This window comes from Paroedura picta, chromosome 2 (genome assembly GCF_049243985.1).
Source record: "Paroedura picta isolate Pp20150507F chromosome 2, Ppicta_v3.0, whole genome shotgun sequence".
Lineage (NCBI taxonomy): Eukaryota > Metazoa > Chordata > Lepidosauria > Squamata > Gekkonidae > Paroedura > Paroedura picta.
The window spans coordinates 10,572,795-10,586,187 of record NC_135370.1 but is presented as its reverse complement, the minus strand read 5'-3'; the positions used below and the strand labels follow the sequence as shown (position 1 = coordinate 10,586,187).

Genomic DNA, 13,393 nt, shown 5'->3' with positions numbered 1-13,393 from the left:
CCCACGGTGCTGGCAGGCATCATCCTCGTAATTGCAACCTAAACTCTGCTTAGCTTAAACTGCAATTGCAAACACAGTTGAATCTTGGTTTCAGTAACAATTTGCTAAAATGCACTCACATCCTCTAATTCAGTTGCAGCAATTGAAGTTACGTATCCAGCAAACCGGCTATCGCTTCCACCATAGATCTCCTGATCATAGTATCCTGTTGAGTCGAGCCCGACCCCTTGAGCTTCATCAAGGGCAACTTTTTTGCCTTGAATTTCTCGAATCTGTGCTTCAATATCTGTATGAAAATACAAGCAAATTTTAAAAAACATTTTAATAATATCAGTTTCATGGAGCATTTTAAGACCGTATATAGACATACGTTATAATAATAGAGGATCGGCTGAAATAGATTCATGGAGGATACGTCTATCAATGACTACTAGCCATGGTGGCTGAAGGAAACTTCCACATTCAGAGGCACTAAACCTAGGGCCAGGTGGCAACCTCAGGGGAAGGCCTCAGCCTCTCTGTCCTGTTGTTGGCTGTCTAGAGCAGGGGTAGTCAAAATGCAGCCCTCCAGATGTCCATGGACTACAATTCCCAGGAGCCCCTGCCAGCATTTGCTGGCAGGGGCTCCTGGGAATTGTAGTCCATGGACATGTGGAGGGACGCAGTTTGACTACCCCTGGTCTAGAGGAACGGGTTGGCTACTGTGTGAGACAGTATGCTGGACTAGATGGATCCAGTAGGGATCTTCTGATGTTCTTATAGCAAGCATTTCTGTAATCTTTGTTTTCCCTCAAGACACACTAAAAGGGAGGTCTAGTGAGAGTCGTGCCCAAGTACACAGAATGACAAGAGCTATTCATGAACAAGTCCTTTTATGACTCTAATAGTCTGTTTCCTGCAGGAAATACTGTCAGATAACGTTGCATTGTTGGTTGCTTGGGGGATCTTGGAAAGGAAATCAAATTCTTGCAGCCCTGGCGTAGCTCTTCTTAACACAGTAGGTGTTGGGATTGGCAGTGTTGCACCCACCCTAGATTTCTACAGTACAGCTTCTCCTATAGTTTTAATGGGGAGAAACACTGAGTGTTAAAATGCCTCTTTACAGTAGATCATTTTTCTGCTGTCCAGGCACAGCCTATTTATGGTGACTCTGTAGGGTTTTCAAGTCAAGTGGTGTTTTGCTACTGTCTGCCTCTGTGTAGTAACCATGGACTGGTTTGTAGCCTCCCATCCAAGCCCTAAACAGGGCCCACTGTGCTTAACTTCCAAGATATGACCAGCTTGCACAATCCTGGTCAGGGCTGGCAACTGGTCAAATTATACAAAGATTGCTGCTCCCATACTATTTAATTGAATTTCTGCCATAGTCGATTGCTCTGGAACAAACTCAGGTTTAAATCACTTCATATCCCAATACAGTTCGTATTCTGCTATTATCTCATTGGTTCTCCAGAATTAGAATCAGAGTTGGAAAGGTCCAAACAGGCCACCTAGTCCAACCCCGTGCTCAGTGCAAGATCAGCCTAAAGTAGGGGTTCTCAAAGTGGGCAGCACACTCCCCCCCCGCAGGGGGTGGACGAATCCAGGGGACTGGTGAGAAATTTGGGGGCAGCAGTATGATTCCTCCTGCTGCAGCTGCATTTTCCTAGCCACAGATATTCCAAAAATGTCCTCTGGGGAGCAGTGACCCTGGACTTCTGTGGTGGTCTCCCATCCCAGTGCTGACCAGGGCCAACCCTGCTTAGCTCCCTGAAGGAAAACACAGGTTTGGACGGTAGGCTGAAGAGGATCATCTTCCTGCTGAGCTTCTTCCCCTCCTCTGACTCTGTCCTTCCCTGGCTTCACCCCGGAGCTCACGGAATTTCATACCTAGACTTCCCCAGGACTCTCCATTTTCAGGAGGCCAGAAAAGCCTTCTCTTGCTTGTTCCTAGCTATGAGAATTTCCACTGTCCCTCTCTCTTTCCCTGTCTGACTTTCTCCCCAATGAGGACCCAAAGTGGCTTTTACAAAAAGTGGCTTTTTTCCAGACTAAAATATGGCTGATGCACAACAAGCAAAAAAAAATGTACATTTCGTTTTAAATTTGCAGTAGACTAAATATCAGGAAAGTGGTGTGTGTTCATATGGGGGGGGGGGGCGGGGATGTGGCCTGGGAGTCAAGGGGGCAACAAACCAAAACAGTTTAGGACCACTGGCCTAAAGTACCCATGATTGCCTAATTTACAACAGCTCAGCAGACACCAACAGGAACAACAGGCAAGTAGTTTCTTCCTCTTTCACGCTCTGGGAGTAAGCTGTTTTCCCTTCCCATTCCTTTAATATCACCTCAGATCTGAATTGTAGAGCATAACAATACACTTCACTGTTTATTTGCAAGATTTATATTCCAACTTTTATGCCCTCACAAGAGCCATCAAGGCAGCTAATGATTTAAAATGTACACGATAAAAATCAATTTTAAAACCATTAAAATCAACATACATCAATAAAAGAAATTAAAAACAAAGTTAAAATATGTACAAAGACATAAAAATAGCAATTAAAACATTTAGTTCTGCAGCCTAGAGTTCTCCCATCTTCCATGCCATTGGTCTCAAATTTGCTTTGTTGTGATGGTCCTGACAAGACTGCAGCCAGACCCATGTGGAAAGGGAAATTCTACATCTTCCCAGTCCCACCCACAGTATTTTCCCTGCTGCAGTTGCCTGTGATAGTTAGCCCCCTCTCCAAAGCATTCCTCCCTTTTCAGATTGCAAACTGCAAACCTCACATGACTTACTCATGAGTAAACATTACCAGGGCAGAAGCTTTTCCTGGCCACCATGATTCCCAGTGGGCCAGCAGGGGGGCATTTCTGGGCCTCCTGCAGACCCCTCTCCAGAAGGCATGCAGAGGCTGCCCCAAGAAGCAGCTTGCTCTCCGCCATGCCTGAGGAGTTGAAAGGATAGGGCAACCTGAGCTAAGTTTGCTCTAAAGTCCCAGTAGAATTTAGCAAATCCCAAAATAATTTGCAGCTACCGCCTGTACAGGTTGGGGCGCAACCTAGCACATCATGCACTTTTGCCAGGTCCATGCCAGTCCTTTGGGAGGCACCCAGTAGCCCCAAAAGTCCAGGCACTCTTTATGGAATTCACACTTGGACAGCTTTGCATAGAGGTGGTTGGCGTACAGCTGCTTCAGTGCCTCCTGAACCAGGTTACGTGTTCATCCTTGGTTTCTGAATAAATCAAAGTGTTATCAAGATAAACCAAGACCCCTTTTGTACAGTAAGTTGTGCATGACTTTAAGAGGTTCATAAAAACTATGCCAGCATTCACTGAGATCAAAAGGGGTGGCTGACCCAAGTGCCACTACTAGTTGCAGAATCCCCCAATGATCCGCAATCTCTAGGTGGAGGGGGGGCGTTCAATGTGTAGCCTCCCCTCTCTTGGAGAACCCGCCATCCATTCTGCACAAAGTGGATGGGTCTTCTGAATTCCTCCAGACCCCCTCCCACCTCTGGACCACCTGTGGATTAATCAAGGTCCAGGTGCAACCATAGTCCACCACTACCTGGATTCATAGGCTTACTCCCTTCTCCGTCAGAAAGTCACTGGAAGATGGAGGGTTATGGGACTCACCGATCATGCACCCCTGGACAGGACCTGCTGACAGGGCTGTCTCACAGCAGGTCTGCCCAGTTTCCTGCTGGCTTACGGGACTCTGCTTCTCATCTTTAGAGTTCTTGGATGATGGAGGTACCAGGTGCTCAACTGACAGGGTTAGAAGCTCCCTGGCCAACCTCTGTTTTCTTACCCGAACTGGCATGCTTCCCTGCCACTTCTCTGGTATGTTGAGCCTCTACCATCTCCACAATCAAAAAGGAAGCCTCCACTTCCCCAGCACGGCAAACCCATAAGTGTGGTAGGGTCTGCTTGCCTCATGCCCTGCCGCAGGAGGTCAGGACACAACCATCATGAAAGAACTGGCTCTTGCTGGCCTTGTTCCAATCATAGACCTTGGCTGCCAGGTGGTGGTACTCCGTTGCATACTGGGAGACCATTTTGGACCCCTGCCACAGGCTGCACAGTTGCTCTAGAACTCTGTCTGCCTGAAGGGGGTCTTCAAAGTGTTCACACATAGCTTGCATAAAGTCATCACAGTTGAGGAGCTCTGGGCCATCTAGGTCATGAAGGCCCACATAACAGTCCGTGGCTTCCTTCTCCAGAAAGGAGCCCACATCAGGGAAGAGGAACCCACAGTCATCCATGTAAGCATTCACCTGCACCAAGAAAAACAACAGCTTCTCGGTAGATCAGTTGAAATAGGTGTGAAGTTTCCATACTTCGTTTTAACACCCAGGGATGGGGTTCAGAGCTGCCACTCCAGCAGTGTTCCCACCAGCTGGGGGGGGGGGCATGGTAATGGTGGTGGGCACCGTGGCAGCTGATGAGGAGGTCCCTGCCATGTCACCGACGACATCGATGTCTCCCTATTGGCATGCTGGCTCATGAATTGCTGGGCAAACGACTTTACCTTCCTATCATCTTCCAGGAACGATGCCATCGCCCCCATCAGTTGAGTCTAAGTTCTCCCCCATTTTTGATAATGCAATTATTGCTTTCAAAAGTCCTATTTAACTTAGAACGGGAGCCCTAGTAATTTTATTCATTAATTAGGATGGAATGATGGATTTGATTGATTTTAGGTGCCACTCACCCAAAGGAGGGAAGGAGGGAGGGAGAGGGAGAGAGAGAGATGAAACAGGTAAAAACCTTCTTGCAACTACTCAGGATCACTGACTGTGTGTGAAAGCAGCCAATCACAACTGACCCAAAATTCCATTTCACAAACAAGGCCAAGTCCCAGCAGAACACCGGATTGGACATGGAGATGGATATCACAGTGGTAGCCAATTTTCCCCTGGGAGAGGATAACATCTTCCTCCCCCTTTAACACCTCAGGGGCTCAGAGGTCTCTGCCCCCCATTCTTCGCTTGAGGTGTTGGGTGCAAACCCCAGAGGTCTTGGGTGCAAACAATACCCTTCCCCCTACAAATGCAAGGGCCTTGCATGTCCTGTGGAAACTAAGCAAGCCTGACAGTGCATTCTGCATAATAGGGGCCATAACTGAGAAAACCCTGGTGGCAGCTAACTGAGCCATCCCCGTAGGCAGGCATCTGCAAGAGGCCTTAGATGGTAACTGAAGGGAACATGTGGGGTTGTAACAGGAAAGTGTTCCCATTGGTATGACTGTCCCAGACCATTGAGGGTTTTGAAGATTAATACCAACACCTTAACTTGGATCCAGAGATTAACTGGAATAAAGTATAGGAATCAACTGGTTAAAAACCTGAATTCATCCATCACCTGGATGTTAAGTTAAGTTTACATATAAACATGAAATCAGAAGAACTTCATGCACCTTTGTTTATGTCATACAGCAAAGCATTCTGATGCCAAATAGAATCATAGAGTTGGAAGGTGCCTCTAGGGTCATCTAGTCCAATCCCTGCACAATGAAGGAACCCACAACTACCTGACCACCCATGGTGACCCCAATTGGCCCAAGTGATCCCCCCCAAAAATCTCCAGAATCCAGCCTGTCCTGGAGGAAATTCACCTATCATCCCATTGTGGCTATGCAAGGAAGGGCCACAAGAGACAAACACTGGCACATCCCTTCCTGCCCACCCACTCACAATCTGCCTAAATTCATAAAATCAGCATTTCTATCAGATGACTCTCTAGCCTCTGAAATACAAATGAGTACATAACATAAATCAATAATCCTAACCACTGGAATCAAGGGGGCCTTTTCCCAAACAAATGTGTTACAGCAGACATGAAAAGCTGTCCCGCTGAAACCTGTACTTTGTACAGAGAAAAATCATCATTCTTCTTAAATTGGGAAACAAGAAAAGAAGGGGGAGAGAGCCCACAATTTGTAAAAAAAAAAAAAGTAAAATAAATAACTTTTATTCAATGATGGTATTTCCACAATAGCTATAAGGATGCCTATATTTCCTTCCAGCAGGTTATGGTTGGTCACAAGTCCATTCACGAAAATATCTCTCACCTGATTACTAACAAAATGATGGGCATTATAAAGAAAACTACCCCATGACTTTACAGCAGCTCTACATTTGACGTAGGGGCAATATCTGCTACCAGAAACGAAATCCGGCCCCAGGCTGAGATGCTCCGGTGGGTGACGCCCCCCTGCCTGACGAGCTGAATTCAGGATCCTCATTAGTGAGCAGCGACTCAAAAGAGCTCCTGCCTACCCGAAGAGGCCAGCTGGGTCAGGGCAGGGAGAGTCCCTGAAGCCCGCGGGGGCCAGTGAGTGGGCAGGGAGGCCACCCTCCCCGGGCTTGGGAGGCTCGCCCGCCATGAGCCTCTCGCAGGCCGCCCCCGCCCAGCAGGCCGGCCGTCTGTAATGCCGGCGGGAGAGAGGCCTAGTCTGGCTCCGCGAAGGAAAGGAAGGAAGGAAGGACGGACGAGGCCGCAAGAGCAGCCGGGGGGGGGGGGGGCGCCGCCTCCCGCCCCGAAAGGGAGCTGCCCCTCCCGCATGCCGCGCGCCCTTTCCTTCGGGGAGGGGTGTGGGGCAAAGAAGGAAGGGCAGAGAGGCAGCGCGCCTCGCCCGCCACGCACCAGGAAGGAGGCGAGGAGGGAGGGGGCGGGCGGAGCGCCGCCATTCCGCGCGGGCCGGGCCTGGCCGGGCGGCGACGAGGCCCACTCGGCCTCCCTCGCTCGTTCGCGGCAACCGCCGCGCCGAAAGGGGCCTGGGCTCGTGGGTGGGTGGGTGGGAGGGAGGGGGCGTCTGGCTGTCCGGCGGGCGGAGGGGGGCGGGCGCGGCTTACCTTCGTGGGTCTTGGCGATCTTCGCCATTTTGCGGAGCTGCGAGCGACACAGCGAGGGCGAGGGAGGGGGGAGTGGAGTACCTTCCCTCGCGCGCCACAACTTCCGCTCTGGGCCCGGAAGAAGGGGGAGGGGAGGAGGCGGGTCGCTCTGCGCAGGCGCGGGGTGCCCGCGGTCGCGTCACAGTGGGGGGCCGCGGGAAGAGAACGAGGGGCTGGGCTTCCGGGGAAGTTTCCCGGACCCCCGCCCTGGGGAGCCGCTCTAGGCGTCGGGATGGCCACGCGCCTGGTTCTTGGCGGGCTTTGGCCTCCCACGCTCTTTATTGCCTTTAGTGGCTTTCTTTATAGGGCTGGGGTGCCAATCCCTCGGGACCCCGGCTCCCCTGGAGAAAGCAGGGGGGGAGAGGGCATCGCTGTACTCCAGGGGAACGGTCTGGAGAAGACCGGTGGTCCCAGGTGATCCCCAGGTCCCATCTGGAGGCTGGCATCCCTGCCTCTAGCTGTTCCTAAAATGCCCCAGGAAGGGAGGCTTTTCCCGGGGTTGCAGGGGGGAGGGCTTCTGAGCTCAGTACTGGCAAGCCGTGGTTGGTAGGCCTCTGGTGGGAGAAGGCAGCCTTTGGGCTTTGTGGCTGTGGGCGGGGAGAGGAGGATTGCTCTTTCCAGCTCTGGGTTTTGATATGCCTGGAGCAGGGCCAGGGCACAGAAGGATAATGCCAGAGAGTCCACCCTCCAGAGCAGCCACTAGCTGCAAGTTGGGACTGGTCTCTAGCATCAGTAACTCTGGGAGGTTGCCAGGACTGACAAAAGCTTGACAACCCTAACAGGAGAGTATAATACCATGCAGTCCATTCTCCAAAGTGGAACTGTTATCTGGAGATCAGTTGATCTCCTACCTGGAGATTGGCAACCAGATACAGGCGCATGTAAACCATATTCCCATCAGCAAGACCCTGGGCATTTATAAATAAATAGTTTTATCTAAGACTATGTGACTGTATTGTCTTACATCATACACACATGATCTTAGCCAAAAGGCTGAGAAGCAAAATTATCTTAATCAGAGGTCCCAACCTTTTAGCACATGGGTGCTGCATTAGGGTGCCCAGTGCCTAAAGAGTGCTGTATCTTAAACTAAAATGTAACAAAATTCTTAACCTTATTTAAATCGAAACCAAACATTCAAAGGTAAATGAAGACTTGTTAACTTTAATGCAATTCATTTTGGAACAATATTTTACTGTGAAATCCTTTTATTTAGCTACACATGCTTACCTAGTCAGTGTGATTTTTGTGGCTATTTAATGTTTGCTAAGGCATTGATGTCCACTCTTAAAATGTCATATAAATGTTAATCTGTAGGCCTTTACCTACACATAGATTTCAGTTTTCATCTTGGAAAAGGTTTGTTCACGAATGTACGTGATGCCAAAGACTGTGAACATGCCTGCAGCAATTTTTTTAGGTTGATAAATATATCAGGTAGACCAGAATAGAAAACTAACAGACTATATTCTTTGTAAATGTCTCTGAGATGATTACTGCCTAGCAAATCGATTAGTTCCATCTGAAAAAAATTACTTGCATCTTCTGGTGCTACTTCAAATGGATTCTGAAACATTCTTATTTCCTTTCCAAGCTTATGACAATCAGTGAATCTGTTCTGGAATTCCACCTGCAATAGGTTCAGTGCTTTGATGTGCCTTTCAACATTGAATTGTGAATTCCCATCCCATCCCATTTTAGTCCACTGCAGCATGAGAAGTTTGAAAAGTTACCTTCACTAACATGCTTCACAAAAATGTGATTTTGCTTCAAGACCTTTCAATTCAGTATACACAAACTTTCCTTTCCCCTGAAACCTTAAATTCAATGCTCTGTGATATCAGTTAAGAACCATTTGGAGTTTCTTGATCTTTTCCTTTCTCCCTAAGAAAGACATGCATGGTACAATTCATCCCCATATTCTGCATCTATCTTTGAGAGAAGAATTTGAAACTAATGATGAGCAAGGCCATGATGCCTGATGTAATTAATGCTGGATACAACAATATGCATCACACTTTCCCACTGAAGAATCTTATTATACAAGGCTTGCTGATGCAGAGAAATTGCATAGGAAGTGTACTGTTTAATTTCAATATCTCTTCATTGATTTTTGCAACTACACCAGTTTTACTTCCCACCAAAATTCTTGCACCATCAGTTGTGATGCTTTTCAGTTTATCCCAACTCAGACCAAGATTTTCTACTGATTTACACACCTTCAAGAATATGTTTTCTGCAGTTGCCGTGCCTTTCAAACTCTACAATACACACAACTCTTTTGTAATTCTAAGGTTGGAATCTATCCCCTGATAAAATTAGTAGTTGTGCAGTGTCTATAATGTTATTGCTCTCATCTAATACCAAAGGAAGAGCCTCTTGTGGTGCAGAGTGGTAAGGCAGCAGACATGCAGTCTGAAAGCTCTGCCCATGAGGCTGGGAATTCAATCCCAGCAGCCGGCTAAAGGTTGACTCAGCCTTCCATCCTACTGAGGTCGGTAAAATGAGTACCCAGCTTGCTGGGGGGTAAACGGTAATGACTGGGGAAGGCACTGGCAAACCACCCCGTATTGAGTCTGCCATGAAAACGCTAGAGGGCGTCACCCCAAGGGTCAGACATGACCCAGTGCTTGCACAGGGGATACATTTACCTTTACCTTTAATACTAAAGGAAGAAAATCAAAACTTTTTGCCTTGACAGCCAGTGACATCTGCAGCTCTTCTCCTGGCTCTTCAATACGCCTGGTGATTGTAGATGCAGATAAACTGACACAACTAACACAAGATACCTTCTCAGGGTACATTTCCTCCATTACTTCAACCATACATTTTTAACAAATTCACCATCAGAGTGCGGTCTACCACTCTCAGCAATACATTTGGCAACATGATAACTGGCCCTCACAATAAACAGGTTCTCTTTAACATACTTTCTAAAACTATTTTGCTGCAAAAACATTGAATTTTAAGAGAGTTTATCTTGTGCCTCTCCTTGATATATTAAGTAGCTCTTGTGACAGGATACAAAGTGCCTTTTAATATTGTACTCCTTTAATACCGAGACAGTTTCATGACATATCAGGCAAATTGCTTTATCCTTGTTTGAAATAAAGAAATACTCAGTAGTCCATTTGTCATCTGCAATTTTTTGTTTCTTTGAAACAGAACTTCATTTTGCAGACATCTTACAAGGTTTTTAGCAGAGGAGCAGTTGCAAAGTTTCAATGTTATCCTTGAATAAATAAAAATATGAGTAGTATAATTTGGGGGGGGGGGCTAACTCCTCCGTTTCCTATTAAATCCACTCCACTGGAGCTGCTATTAGCTGGGGATTTTGAGTTCGACCATGTCAAAGAAGAGAAGAGACCCCTGCCCTCCCTATCCACTACAGTTCTCAGAAATACTGGACTATATACACAGGTAGGAACAATTTTTTTAATGGATTGGGAATCTGGCCTACCAGATGGTAGAGTTGCAATCCTAGATACATTGAATACTTCTCTTGTACAGGAAGTGAATAGGATGAGTCAATTATTTATCTTGGAGCCTGTTCATCTGGTTAACTTTATTAGTTAATGATGCTCTACCAGGCACTTTTACAGAGAATCATGAAACCTTGTCTTTCCCACATGGTATTCATAATTAACTATGACATGAGATGCAAGAGGACCTACTTGATTCTCTCTGAGGTTAAGCTTGGACAGCCATTCATGTTGGAAATGGCAGATGTCAGGTTTTGTTCCTGAATTGCAGAGGTTGTCCAAAGCAAGTACCAGGATTGTATCCTGGAGCTTATAAACCAGTGGTTCTCAACCTTATTAATATCGCGACACTCTAATACAGTTCCTCCCGTTGTGGTGACCCCCAAACATAAAATTATGCATGGGTTCTTTCACAGAAATTAAACCGAAACTGACCAATGGTGTGAAGATCCATGGTTCATGATTGCATATAAATTTTTCCCAAGAGTTTCTCAGTTCAGTTCTGCCTCTTGTCCCACCATGCCGATCTTGCGCCACCACCTGAATTGCCCGGCAGGAGACCGCGCTGCACTGGAGGCACTGCTGGAGCAGCTGGCAGCCTAGTGTGGGCGCCTGCAGGAGGAGTGCCCCCCCCCGGCCAAGCTGCTCGCCCTGCCACCACCCCTGTGAAAGGGTCGTTTGACCCCCAAAGGGGTCCTGACCCCCAGGTTGAGAACCACTGTTCTAAACCAAATAAAGCTTTGCCTTTCCCAAAAGTGTATCATCTTGAATCCATAAATGCTCTTAACTCATCAGTGACTCTAAGCCCTCTAAAACCTGACTTCTCAACTCTGTTGTTTTGGGCCTTAACCAGAGGAGATCATTTGAAACTGGAAGGGGCAGTGGAGGAATCTGGATACAGTTTCCTGGACGAACACAGAAGACAGCCCAGACAGAACAATTCTGGGTGGAGGTTGCCAAATGCACACGTGGAGTGGGTGCTAATTGTTTCATGGAGCTGGTGCTATTAGCCCTCGCCCTTCTCATATTGCCCTTCAGTGATGCAGCTGTAGAAGGGACTGTTTCTTTTATTATTTATTTGATTTATTAACCACCCCTCTCTGCCTTCAGGCTTGGGTTGGTGTATAAGATACATTTCATAATCAACAGCAATAAAATCTTTACAATGAACATATCAAACTATACAACTCGAGTAAAAAAAACAATAAAACTCTATCCCGATGCTGCATCTCAGTATACCTAGTTCTAGGTGGAATAGGGCAGGGTTAGTCAACCTGTGGTCCTCCAGAAGTTCATGGACTATATTACCCGTGAGCCCCTGCCAGCAAATGTTGGCAGGGGCTCATGGGATTTGTAGTCCATTGACATATGGAGGACCACAGGTTGACTACCCCTGGAATAGGGTACTCTGAAGAGGGGTGGGCCTACCGTTCATCTGTGTGCCCTGGCCTCAACCATATGCCTGGTGGAATAGCACCATTTTGCAAGCCCGTCAGGGCCCAGCCTCCCATAAGCAGATAGAACATTGCCCAGACCTGTGGATCAGCTGTGCAAGAGGGTGTATGAAGATGCAAAGTAACATCAGGGAGAGTATCTCACTCTGTGGCATCCTGCATTGGAGACCATAGCAGGGCAAATGCTCAACCCCAATTGCTACCCTCTGTCCTGGGTCATTGTAGGGCCAACCCATAAATCCCCACGTCAACAAGGTGAACCTGATAAAGCACAAACTGCTTGAAAACATCCTAAGGACCAGAGCCTTCTTGCTGCCACCCATGGTGTAATTGTGTGTATGTTTCTTTAATAGAACTGTTGTTAGGGTAAGACTATAAAATGGATGTTGGAAGTAGGAATGAGTGCAGCTGTAGGGATGTGTTTTGATATGTGGCTGAGACTTTAATAAACAGATTTTGGAATTTGACTTGGAGACATTTTTGAACAGGCGTAACATCAACTAAAGAGATTATATCTTTGTTCAACAGTGGATTTTATACTGTTGCTAATAGGAATCAGAGCAAGGTATGAGTCCAACAAATTCTTGGTAAAAGCTTTTGTGTGCATGCTGAGCCAGGATTAAATTTTGTTGTCTTAAAGGTGCCACTGGACTCAAACTTTGCTCTGTTGCTTCAGACTAACGCGGCCACTCACTTGGATCTAATAATGAGAAAGTGACAGAAGATTATGATGATTAAAGATGAGGACACCTTTTGAAAATAATGTAACTTTTTTTTTAAGTTACCCATAATAATGAGTTTTTTACAACTGTACAATTTTCCTTTCTGATTTTTCCTATCCTAAGTCTACTGTTACACGGGTCTTTCATTTTTGTAATTTTAATTAAAGCACTCTTTCCTGCTGTACTGGTAACAGTTTACATTTTTTTCAAAAAAAACCCGATGTAATGTTGTTTATATGCTCCTTGAATGGCAGGTATCTCACTGCAAAGAGATCTGAAATCTTTTTAGTGAAGATTTTTTAATTGGTGGAAAACACATCTTGCTGCTACTTGATGCTGATGAGCTAGCTTTATCTTCTAGTGCCCCCAAAGGAATGAGAAAAGCTCTTGCGAGCCTTAAACACCTACTGTCATGCAAACTAACTTGAAGTATAAATCATAATAAAACCAACTTTATAGTATGTGTTAAGAAGCTGAAATCTCAAGTGTGGAGAGTAAAAGGGATATTCCTAGGGTTTTGGTCTGACCCTCTGGGGCAACAGGAAACAACTCTGCTCCATCTTCTATAAGACAGCCTTTCAAGTATTTAAGTATCCCTTAAGTATTTAAATATCCCTTAAGGCAGTGGTCCCCAACCTTTTATATCACAGGGGACCACTCAACACCGGGGACCACTCAATGTCTTTTACTGAGGCTCAGTGAGGGGGGGGGGTAGTTTACTCCTCTACTCTCAACCACTGCCCTAAAGCTCTCTGATCGCTATGGTAATGTTTAAACATCCCTTCAAAATAAGATACAGACACGCCAATGAACATAAGGAACATTTTATTTTCATGGAAATTTTAACTCATGA

General features: G+C 46.5%; 1 protein-coding gene across 2 annotated transcripts in view; it reads right to left on the bottom strand.

Moving 5' to 3' along the window:
• SF3B1 (splicing factor 3b subunit 1) overlaps positions 1-7,000 on the bottom strand; it is a 40,723-nt gene extending 33,723 nt beyond the window's left edge. The window contains exons 1-2 of one of the 2 annotated variants that reach the window (XR_013227992.1): positions 6,844-7,000; positions 120-286 (exon numbers count right to left, since the gene is read on the bottom strand). Coding sequence is in view for 1 of the 2 variants with exons in the window: in XM_077319349.1 (XP_077175464.1) it covers positions 120-286; positions 6,844-6,871 (195 nt within the window). In the remaining variant the exon portion in view is untranslated. The remainder of the gene's footprint in view (positions 1-119; positions 287-6,843) is intronic. The other variant, XM_077319349.1, reaches the window with a different exon arrangement.
• Positions 7,001-13,393: the final 6,393 nt, after the last annotated feature.